The sequence below is a fragment of the Python bivittatus genome, unplaced genomic scaffold, assembly GCF_059951505.1.
Source record: "Python bivittatus isolate LINGU-HERP-01145 unplaced genomic scaffold, Pbiv_v1 ctg000680_np1212, whole genome shotgun sequence".
NCBI classification, from domain to species: Eukaryota; Metazoa; Chordata; class Lepidosauria; order Squamata; family Pythonidae; genus Python; species Python bivittatus.
Window position 1 is genome coordinate 4,001,535 of NW_028277095.1, and position 12,321 is coordinate 4,013,855.

The 12,321-nt window shown below is 43.3% G+C and overlaps 1 protein-coding gene across 2 annotated transcripts in view; it reads right to left on the reverse strand.

Moving 5' to 3' along the window:
- Nucleotides 1-6,488, reverse strand: part of BIN3 (bridging integrator 3) — a 100,552-nt gene extending 94,064 nt beyond the window's left edge. Inside the window, exon 1 of one of the 2 annotated variants that reach the window (XM_088152099.1) lies at nt 6,395-6,488. In XM_088152099.1, coding sequence (XP_088008225.1) covers nt 6,395-6,402 — 8 coding nt within the window. In that variant the 5' untranslated portion in view covers nt 6,403-6,488. The remainder of the gene's footprint in view (nt 1-6,394) is intronic. The other variant, XM_088152101.1, reaches the window with a different exon arrangement.
- Between the last annotated feature and the right edge of the window lie 5,833 nt (nt 6,489-12,321).

Consider the following 12,321-nt stretch of genomic DNA (forward strand, 5'->3'; position numbering starts at 1 on the left):
TAGGATTCTGGGAATAAAATTACTGTACTCCATGACTTCACAGGGCTTTAGAAAATGTTGGGCAGCTTTAGTTCTCTAACTGGAAATCCAGATCCACGCTCTAAAGATTACGGATCAGCCTTCTTTAATCTGGCACCCTCCAGATATGTTTGGCCGTCACTCTCATCATCTCTGGCGAGGACATACATTGCCGGACATGACTGGAATGATCGGCCAATGTATTTAAAAGGTGTTAAGTCGATGAAGGTTGATTTGTCACCTCTTTCAAGCAGACACTGATCCTCCGGTAACAGAATTAACTTTACCAAGCTTTTTCTAAAGTCTAAAGATATACTGGGCAGGAGCAGGGGCACAGGCTAATCAGCAGAGATAACACAATACCAAAAAGAAAAAAAAAACCCTTTAAGGCACAGTCAGTTCAAACTAAATTAGTTGCACTTTTGCCAGCTGGGAAGATACTGTGCCTGGTGTGCATATGCGAATCAAATCCTTGCTTTCACTGAGCTGTCTAACTTTTAAAGAGGGTAAAATAAGCCTGAACGTCTAACAGAAGCAGCAGAAGTCTTTTATGTGGTACACACTTATTTCTAAGTGTAATAAAGATCTGTTTTTCCAATAACAACTATCCTGTGAGATTGACTGAGAGAGATGGACTGGCCCAAAGTCATCCAGAAGGTGGACTAGAACTTGGGCCTCCTCACTCCCAAACCCCAACTCTAAACCTTCATCATCACCTCCTTTTCAAGGTAATCAGCCCTCCTGTTCATAAATAACTACACTTACATAGATTAATACATCACTCTGTCCACAAATTTCCCAACAACCACACTGTGAAGTAGACTGAGCTAAAAGACAGCCAGGGAGCTTCAGCTCAGGGGGCTTCTGGGGCTAAAAGTAGACTAGGGTCTCCTTGCTCCTAGTCCAACAGCACCACTATCCCACCCTGAGGGAGGGACTGGCCCAAACTCCCCCAGGGAGCTTCTATGCCCAAGGGGGCACTAGAACCCACTCCTAATCCAGCCCCTTCACCACTAAACCTAACTGGATCTCTACATGAAGACCAAATAACTGAACCACCAAATATAAAGTTTTCAAAAACACAAATATAAGGAAACTAAATCCAAACCTCAAGTTCATTATTACAGGTTTTAAGCATACAGTAAAATCACATTGACTAAAATGTCTGCTAGAGCCCCTTACCCATAAAAGAAGACAGCAAATACATGGATGTTTAATCTTATTAGTGCCATTTTCCCCCAAAGGCGCCTCATACACACCTGCCATTGGACTAGTTGTTCCTTAAAGTTCCACACCCTGAAAACCAGCAATCCTTCCTGAGAAATGACCTAGATATGAAGGTTGCCAAGTGCAACGTTAAAAAACAAACCGATCAATGCCTGTTCCCTTTAACTTGTGAAAATATAACAATCTGTCTTGCCATCACTCACGTCTAGATTAGGATTGTGAGAGGCAAAAAGCAAATACCAATCTGTAAACCAGTTGAAACAATAAAAATACTGCTTGTGTTTGGAGCGCATGTGCCCTGTACGCTTACTCACAGCGTGATCTCTCTCTGGGTCACTGGAGCTAAAAGCTGGCCGTGCAGCTTGATCAGTCCAGCTTCCCTTCTCTTACCACATATAAGCAGCTGCAAAAACCCAGGAAACCTCACGTGTGATTTTAATATTACATCAAACCAAAAAATAGTGTTTGTTCCTCTTCCAATAATTTGCTCTTGCTTTGTAGTTTTGTTCAAGAAGCCACACACCAGAGATGTTACCTGGCATATGACACCAAGCAAAGCACAGACAAGGCTTCTTGGTTTGTTCAGCTGCTCCCACTGAAAAGAAATGAGCAAGAACAGAGAATCCTTGCTTGATCATACAGAAGAGATTACTGACCGCCGTCCCTGAACAGTGAAATTTACGCCAGGTCAAACCCACTGTACAACTGACAAAGGAATTCTCAGAGTGTCAGAGATACTGATGTTAGTGAGACAGAGAAGTTCTAGACTGATACTATTTGTGTGCTTTTGCCTATATCTTCACAAGTCAAAGGACAGATGACTTACTTAAAACTGAAAATCCAAAAAAGAAGTTACTGAATGGTATTACAGATTAATGACTGTGTTGAGACAATGAATGAGTACACGGGGCACTTCACCATGACCTACTATATAAACCAAAATTGGCCGGGTTCACACAACGTGCTAAGCCGTAAATCAGAGTTCATCATAATGGTTGGGTTTGCCCATTATGCTAGGCCAAACCCAAATAATCCATATTAGGGCTCAAAGCAATGTATGAACCCAGTGATGAATGCCTCCTAAATTTTAGAGCTCTGTCATCAGTCCTAGTTCTGCATGATGTTTATCACATTTAGCTTGACTCATCTGAGAACTAAAAAACACCGTAGCTAATTTTGAAAGATTTCCAGGAAAGACGTGATCAGATAATAAAGGCAGTTAATTGTGTAAGCCATCCTTATCCAACCTGGTGATCTCCAAAAGTTTTTAAAAAAGAAATCTCACCAAGTGTTCATTCCTGAACTTATTTCCATTGTTTATAACTGATGTATAATGGTTTTGAAGCTCCCTTATACGGCATTAAATCATTAGTCCATCAGGTCAGAAATTAGCTATCTGGCAGCAATTTAAGATCTCTAGTAAGGAGAAGCATTTCGCAGACTCGCACTCCGACAGCCTTTTAAATGAAGATGCCAGAGACTGAAGCTGGTATATTAAAGGGAAAAATGACTTCGTTCACTGTGTTATAATCTCCTTCCAGTTTTAATATGGGTCAATTTAATTAATACTGTGTTTAGTCAAGTTGCACTATAAATATAAAACTTATAGGCCAAAGACTCAGAATAATTTGAAGGCACATAACAAAAGTCTACTGGGGTACATAAGCAGCCTTGTCTCTGCAACCTATCAGGACAGGATGCAAGATAATCTGGGAATCAGATTGTATGCTGCGATTCCCTGGAGGAAGAATGGAGGATAAGTTTAATACTGTACAGAGAGAAAAGTATACAGTATTATGACTGATTGAAAGCAATGACTATACATCTGCTAATAGACTGCTGCGTTGGGTTTGGAAAGAAGGAAATGAAAACAAAAGTACTTCTGGATAAAGTTTCAGCTTCCACAAGATGAAAATGCAACTGTTACCCAAACAAGGGGAACTGCTTGAGAAAGTACTGGGGGGGGGGGGGAGAATACTCCACAGCCATATGTCCACTACATACAGAAACTTCTAGATTCAACAAGTAGCAGAAATGCGTAGCACGTAAAGGGAAAAATCTTGGCCTAAGAGCCAAGACATGAGAGCTTGTGTTTTTGGAGTTCAACTCTCATCAGTCAGAGAACATGCCAGTTCTGAGACACCATGAGAGCTGTAGTCTAAACTTCTACCATGTGGCTTGGCTGCTATCCATGCCCAAGATAGCTACCGTCAAAATAGGCAATAATGGGTTAAATGCAAATACAGGCTAGGTCCACATATCATACTAATGACAAAGTGGTTTGTTTGGTATTGGCTGTGTGAGTCCAGTTGTTGTAGTCTGAAGCCATGGCTTACAGCTTAGTGCTGTCATGCAAAACCAGTACTTTGTGGTTTATTCAATAGCCTATGGCGGAGCACACTGCAGTCTACTGTGAAATAGGAACCCAGTCATTAGCTGCTCTTGTATCGGCTATCTATTTCCCCAAAATGGATATGGACAACTTCAGAAACATGTGCAGAGCAGTTCTATTTACTTCAACCATAAGATGATGTCTGTGTGGCACAGCATAAGCAACATAATTTTTGCCATCTTCCAGGGGACTGAGTGAGAAATGAGTTGGTGTTAAATACTTTCCTCCCACTGAAAAAAATGAGAGGGAACAAACTATGACTCAAGGACTGCTCAAGGTCAAGCCTTAAATGTATAATTTAACAAACTTCAAGGTGTTTGGTTAAGGACTGGGTCTGGATCCAGTGCCTGTCTCAACTAGACTCTTCCTCTGAACTGGAGCACCGATTTTTGCCACCACAAATATTACTGGCCCTTGGAATAGCTCCTAAGCAATGAAAGAAACATACCCTTAATTTCTCAAGTCAGCCAACATAATCTCTGTGAGGGTAAGGACCCAAATCCAGGCATTATTTCTGGAATGGTGACTTTGTTCCATTATTTTCATACAGGAAGCATTTTTGGTGATAGGCCTTTCAGAGATTCGCTTATGAAAAACAGAAATGCTGCTAAACCCCACCCCCCAAATGTTCTGTTTGACAATAATGTCTCCAACTGAAAATAAAATGGTAAAAGATCTGATAAATGTATACAATGAGCCACGTGCTGATTGAGAAAACTCGGATGCTTCTTTAGAATCAGTAAGGGAATACTGTATTTGTTCAGACATAGCTAACCACCATATCTCTTTTCCTAAGGGTTGTAATAGGAAACAGATTTTGTTTAGCTCAATGTGATTTCCAGTTAATACATTTAGGATAGTACTAAAAAAAGAATATAGCAGACATCAATTGAACAGCCAATCTTTGGAGGTGGGAGTAAATTTAATTTTCCAGAAGTAGTAAAAACTATTATCAATCCACACCAATATCAATTTTAGTTGACTTTAATAGGATTTAAACAGTCTTTCTGTGTTTGGGATTACAGGCAGATCATGAACCTTATCCCAATTACTCCTGGAGATGTCAAATAACTGCAAGCTAGGGAAAGACTGGGTTCACATACCACACTAACTCATCATATGGTTTGCTTCATTCTGATATAGCATGTTGTGCAAGTCCAGATAATTTACAATAAATCATGACTAGAAAAACATTTTAGCATGACATATGATTCAGCCAATATAATTCTCTTCCATTTCTTTACATTAGAAGAATCCACAGTTGCTGTATGGAGGGGGAAAAAGAATCATCCTGAAATAGTAAAATGAAATGTTACAATGTCACGGCAGCATCAAAATCTTTTGGCCAGGGATCCTTTTGTGAAATATTTATTGCTACAAAATTGTTATAGTGCTGAATCACAGCGATGTACAACAAAAACCAAACAAATAAATTAAACAAGGTTAGTAAAATAATAGCTATTCTTCAAATAGGCTTTTGAAAATGCAAAGGACATAAGCTAAATTAGTCTTTTATAATAAGCCCACTTAGTGGCTCTAGTCTACGTGGTTTACAAAAAATCCCCTAGAATTCAGCAGGTAGAATATCTAAGAAACTCCCTAGGAGCAGGAATCAAGCAGAAGAAACTGCTCTGATAATCCAGGCCCAAACCACATAAGGCTTTAAAGACAAGAATCAGCACTGCACATATCACTCAGAAACCAAGTGACAATCGGTGAAATGACTTCAGCGCAGATGTAACGCAATCTCTTGAGTCCATCCAGAAAGCATCCTGACAGCTGAATTCTTTACTAACCAAGTAAAGAAGTTTACTAACCAATTCTTTACTCACATGCACGGCATTTCAGTAAATAAGCCCAGAATTTACCAATGCCGTTGTTTAAAATGACCGTCATCCCAGGGTGTAGGTGATCTATCAGCCAAAGCTGATAAAAGACCCCCCCCTTAGTCTGGGAGGGAGATGGGTTCAGAAGCCCCCCCGACTCCATACCTGCCTTTCTGGGGGAGCCTGCCCCGCCTAACCTAGCACTGGCACGCGGACTCCAGACCCCGGGCAGCTCCATCCTCTCTGGAGATGGCTTCCCGGCGCCCAGAAAGCGAGCGGCGCGCCAGCAAGAGCGCCAACTTCTGAATCCCGGGAAGCGCCTGCACAAAAGGGGCCAGTGCAGCTTCCGCGGTGGAGCTGCTCTGTCCAGGCAGCTTTACAGGCTCGTACGAATGTCGTCTTATACACACGAACCCATTAAGTAGCCTGAAGGGAGCAACGGGAGGAAGCACACGCTCGTTCCCCACGACCGTGCGTGTCTGCCCACACACAAGTCAGGTCGCACAGGCCGAACTGTACGCCGTCCTTGGGGGAGAGCAGCTGAGAACCTGATCCGAGAGTAAAGACAGCCGGGGGGGGGATAAATGAAGCCAAATTCTGCGGGCTCGAGCCAGGCTCTTCTCTGCGAAGACCGCGGCTCATGCAGGCGTTTGCCAGCCTCTCACCGGCAAGGGGGGAAAGCACCGCTCCCCCCTCCCCGCCCAGCTTCCTGCAACTGCTATTCGGAGATGCCCGGTCGCTCCGTGAGCAAGCCCAGCGTCCTGGAGCGCTTTCCTAACGCCTTTTCGATCCCCCCCATCCCCTTCCTCGGTAAAGTTCACTTTTTAAAAGTAAGCACGCCACATTCCGCCACGGACGCCCCCTCCCCTCCCCTCCCCTCCCCCTCGCGCGGCTGAACGCGGAACAGGCACCTACGAGAACCGCCACTCACCAACTCATGATTCCCTTCCGGTCCGGCGCCTCAGCCGGAAACCGCAGGCTCGCGCTCGGCTCCGCCTTCCGGAAGTGAGGTCACGGGACGGCGGCAAGCGGACTACGTCACGCGCCGGACTGGGAGGTGGGGCCCGCGTCACAGCGAAGGGGCGGGGAAAGCGGCGGCTTCTGAGGTGTAACCCTTTCCGTGCTGCGTCGCGCGCCCGGGACGCCCCGCACTTGGGGCCGGGCGCGGAGGGACGTCGGCCGAGCGGAGGTTTCCGCGGGAGCGTCGTTGCAAAGGCTCGGAATTGCGGCCGCCGCTGCTTCCCCGGCACGCTCCGAGGAAGCCGAGCGGCGGGTCTGCGCGCAGAGCTGCAAAGCGGCAGGAGCCCTGCAGACGCGGGAGCCTCCCCCGCCGTCTCTCCCTAGCCTGGCTTGCCAGCCGGGTAGGGCCGAGGGCCAGCCGACCCGGAGGGCGCCCTTGCAGCCCAAGGCGGCCGCGCCCAGGGAAGGGGGAGCAGCGCAGGGCGCGGCGGCTTGGAAGGCGAGCCCGGGGGGCTGCTGGCGACGCTTCCCAGGAACGGTGCCCGAGGCTGCGGGGAAGCCGAGCGCGTCCGCGCCGTGGAAAGCCGGGAGCCCCTCGAGGCGCAGCGGGGCGTCCCTTGCGGGTTCTGAGAGGGGAGTTCGCGGTTTCGGCGCTCGGGCGCGCTCGCGAAGGGCGCTCGTCTGCTGGCAGCCCTTCCCGAGCTCTCCCGACTCCTAACCGCCTGTCGAGCCCGTCGTGAGCGTTACCGGAGGTGAAATCTGCACAGGACGCCGGTTTGGGGAAGGGCGGTTGCCGCTGGAGGACTCTCCACCGGACTCCGTTTGACGCGCGCTCCTCCCAGAGCCGAGGCGCAACTTGCGAAGCTGTGTCCCGGGGAATGAGACCCAGCGCAGACAGCGGGACTCCTTGATCACCATTAACAGGATTAGGCTGTAAACCCCGTTATCGTGTTGGCTGGCCAGGCTTAAACCAACAAAAGCCTTATTCCTGTATGTTGACAACAGCCAACATCCAGAAATTTAACTCATGAGACCTTTGCTGACAGTTGAGCCCCATCGCAAGGAAAGTTTCGCTGCGCTGACCTCTGCCTGACAGCCAGCTGTTCAAGGCACAGGCGAGCCAAAGTTAATACGGTTTCCTTAAAAAAAAAATTCTTACTCATAATCTACAACAGCATCAATGATTTGCCCCTCTCCCTTCCAAACACATTCTTTTCCTTTTAATGGACTGTGATTGTGTATGAAATAAAAGTCCTTCTGTGGGGGACTTCCACTTCCTGAAGAAATGTTATCTGCAGAAGGGGTTGGCAAAATGAAAAACAGATGTCCATGACCTCTCGATGAGATTTGCCTGACTGCTGTACTGTAAAATTTGGAACGGCTCCATCATAATTTCAAGGTTCAAGTTCCTTGCTCATATGGCATACTTGTATTTCGGTTGGCCCTAACATTTGCTATTACTGAACTATAGATTGTTATCCCACCCATGGACCAACATGGCTGTGATCCTTTTTATTTAAATGTGCAGAAGGACATCAAGCCCAAAAGTACTATGCACACAACCCAACCTCTGGCAAAATACTGGGACAGATAAAAGAAAAAATGTTTCCTGATGACAAGAATCTATGGCCAAACCATTTTTTGAGGGGGAGAGTAGTTAATAGACTTATCTAAAATAGTGTCTCTTCCTTATTCCGATTGTCTGCTTATGTTCTACTGTGCTAAATAAGAACTTGGGAAGGAGGAACAAACCTCAGATTTCAAGCTGGACTTGAACTTGTTTTCGATTAGCATCCAGAGTCTTGCAAAGAGCCTTGCTGAATTGCTTTGTCATCTTAATGGGCCCAAATAACACCTGTCGCTTTTGGCTTCTTTATTTTTAATGTACTGACATGTTGACTTTATAATTGCTGGAGATAATTTAATGTCTGTTTTCTTTCTTAAACACTTCGTGTATGTTTGTGTGTATATGTGCCTATTATCTTTTGACAGTATTAAAATTCCTCTTTATAATGAATAGGAAAGAAAAACAAGATAAGATGAGTTCTCGAGATATAGATTACATACAGAGCCTTGCCCTTTTCCCCTGCTTAACATTCAGTACCTTCCAGTTCTTCAAGCTATTTTGCATAAACCTCCCTTTGACACAACCTTATTCACTATCCTCCTTATTCAAATAAAAGTAAAGTGATCATTAAGTATGGTGACATTCTCAGTTATCTCTTTGTCTCGCTCACTCTTCTGTAAATGATGGTCCAAAACTTCCTGCTGTTTGTCCTTATCTGCCTCTACTTGTATTTAGCAACACTTCTGAACCCAAGTCTCCAAAATTATGTTTTTAAAAATATATTCTATTTTCATACCTTTCAGATAGTAATTTATCTATGTATTCACTCATTTAAAACACATTGTCCCATTTTGTTTCAGCATGCAAATAATACAAAGGAACATACAGTGGTGCTTATAAGTTAGTGACCCCTTTTGAATTTTCAATATTTCTGCCTAAATATGAGCTAAAATGTGATCTGTTCTCCATACAAGTCGTAAAATTAGATAGAGACCCCCCCAAAAAACCAAATAAACAACCCAGTTAAGCAAATAAATGAACAAGTGTAATGTCTTGGACTTATTTGTTTAATTGAGTTCTCTTTATCTAGCTTTAGGACTTGTGTAGAGAACAGATCACATTTTAGCTCATATTTAGGCAGAAATACTGAAAATTCAAAAGGGGTCACTAACTTTTAAGCACCATTATAGCCTTCCCATTCTGCTGCCTTTCAGATGTGCTACACTAGAATTTCTATCATTCCGAGGGAACATGCTAGTTCCAAATAGTAAAAATTATAGTCCCAACATATTTGAAAAGCTTCACATAGGAGAGGATACCATACCAACGCAATACTACTATGACTAATAGATTACTCTTGGATGTCTGTGAATAGAGTATCTTAAGACTTAATAAGAGCACCAAGATGCACAAGGTGTGATCCACCAGATGTTGCTGAGTTTCCTTTACTACTGGCCTTATTGACTGAAGCTGCTGAGAGCTGGAGTTTAACAATAAGAGCCACAGGCTACCTGCCTCTAGTATAAGGGCACTAACCGGCCTGGACTTCACAAAGGAACATTAAAAGCTGAAAACAATAGAAATGACAACTTTGTGCTAAGAAGAGAATTAAACCTATACATGCAGAAAGCTGGACTTAGGGCTGTGAAAAAAAATGTGATGGTGATTGACCCACTTTCCATATTCAATGTGCGGCAGTCCTACTGTGCTGGATTTGTCTGATAAAGATGGTCAAATATGACAAAACATCTTAAATCCCAGCTACTTCCTCCCAAAGGTACCCTGGCAAATGCTGTGTTGCTAGAAACTTTGGACCTGCCTCTGGAATGCTTGTCCCTGTGCATTGGGATATTCTTGCAGTTCTTGAAAGAGAATTCAATCCTTACACCAGCACCCAAGCTGAACTTAATAACCATTTGCTTTAACTTCACCACTGAAACTAAATACACCCTTAGATATTCAAATGGTTGCCACCGCCTAAAGCTGGGATGGGCAAACCATGAGTCTCTGAAGACTTGAGTACTGTCCCTTGGAGCTTCCAGTCCATCTGCCAGCAAGTTTTGTCACTGCTGCTAAGAATGTTCCTGAGCCAATGACAAATTAAGCAGAGTTTAACTTGCTCCCAGGCACCCAGCTCATCACTGCTAGCCATAGTGAGACAACACATCAAGCCATGGCTTGTTTAAGTATTGAATAATCAACCATTGGCTGGGTTGGCACACTGTGCAACAATAATGGCTGAGTTCACACAGCACACGCTAAGCCATTGGCAAGACACTATGGCTTAGTGTCTCGTGTGATCCCAAGGTTTAGTGCAATTCATCTAATAGCATGTAATGTTTACCCAGTTTAAGACGTGTTGTTTGATAGCAGCAATAAAATGCAAATATAAAGATAAAATAACTCAACTGGTCTGGGATGAAAACTATGCATAGCATGGTGGGAAAAGGATAATTAGATTATTTTAAGTCCTGATGGAGGAGTGATGCAATGGTTCGGGCCAGGTTTAAGTCTCCGTTTGCTGAGGACCTTTGGATTAGTCACTACCTGTCAGCAGATTCAGAGAGGTTTGAGCATGAAGATAAAATAAGAGGAGACCTGTCTATGTGCCCTCTTGAACTCCCTGAGAAAGGCAGGATATAAATGAGCGAATAAAAGAAACAAATATTTGCTGACTGATCCTCTGTTCACCTGGGGAGTCTCAGGGCAGTACTGCTTAAAAGGGACAGTCTTACATCTCACGAATGGTCCAGAATCCACTTAGGAATAGATTTTTCCATCAAGGCTTCGCTCTTTCAGCACAAGCTACATCAGTGGGACTTACATGCTACCATTTTCCCCTCTAACTCACATGGTCCTGTGACCATAGTCTGTGCCTCTTCTAAGCCTGTGGGGGTTAACCTAAGTTGGCCACTATTCCTGGTTGCTTCATATTGGAATATGCAATTAACCAGTAGCCATTGTTTCCAATTCTGGTTACTGCTAACCAGAAACTATAGCCATTCTGATTTAGGAAATACATGCTTAGCCTTCAAAGGAAATAACCACATACTGTCATTAAGCAATCATGTCGGAGAGAGAAAGGGAGAAGTGAATACGATCTTTTAACTTATTAAATATAACCTCATATTTGAAAAACAAAACTGATATGCGATTCAATTCAACATGAAAACCATTCTTGGATTATATACGTGGGTTTGTACTATATCCAGAGTTTCTTCTAAATATAAGGTCTCACCATTTAAGTTTTTGTTGATTTGCTAAACAAGGATATTAATACCTTATAAACTATTATATTTTTAATCTTGATTATTCATAATACACTGATTACTGTTAATTATAGCATATTAACTTGATTTTAACAATGATGTGAAGTTTCAGATTGATGTAAGATACTTAAATATGAAGAATTCAACTGACATTTTGAAATTTTTACTTTATGTTTGACCTTACAATACTTGTAAGTCTCTCTTCTACTTACTTTATGCTTTTTCTACTCTTTCTTCTTGAGCATATTCTTGAGCATATTCCTTAACAAAACATATTAAATGGTTTAGCGAGTTGCCCAAATACACAGTGCCTCATCCAAACTGGAAGTAGAATCATATCAGTTTCCTGAAGAACAAGCTTTGGATATCTAGGTCATTTCTGCTGCTTTCATTAATAATCCCAGTATTTGTTCTCCCACATCTGTTATTTGATGGCAAACTGTTCCAGCTGTTGGTGGCTGTATTTCAGCAATTTGATAGCTTTCCAGCAGACAAATGAGCATTTCCTGCTGGATGTTGCACAAACACTGTTGCCTCTTCACAGCTAATTGCAAAGGTACCTTCTCATTTAAATTCAATTTATTTATTAGGGGAGGCTGCCCATAAGGAAGTCAACCAGCTCACACCACAGCCCAACACATGCCAAGCCAGCTTCCTCATTTTCTTTTAATCAGTTAAATGTAGGCTTGCAGCCAGGGTGGACAAACTGAGTTAAATTGGCAGTTTTTTTCCCCATGCAATCTCACAGAAATTGAGGAAATAATGCCAAAGGATTTTAAGGATCAAAATGGATTGATGCTGCCTTAGCAGGCTTAACTGGATTCATTCATTGTGCTAAACCATAATATGTTTTGGGGTTGGCTTAGGACAATATGTGAACTCTACCATTGTGATTTTTGTGCAAACTCCATGGATTAGGGCTAATTTGACAAATCATGGCTCAGTGTGAGGTAAGATCCCAGCTAGTATGTCTTTTCCATATTGGTTTCTAGGTTCAGTAAGTCCTAAAATTTGACTTATTTCATTTTCAGCCTCCATTAGATTAAGTCTGGGGTGCCTGAT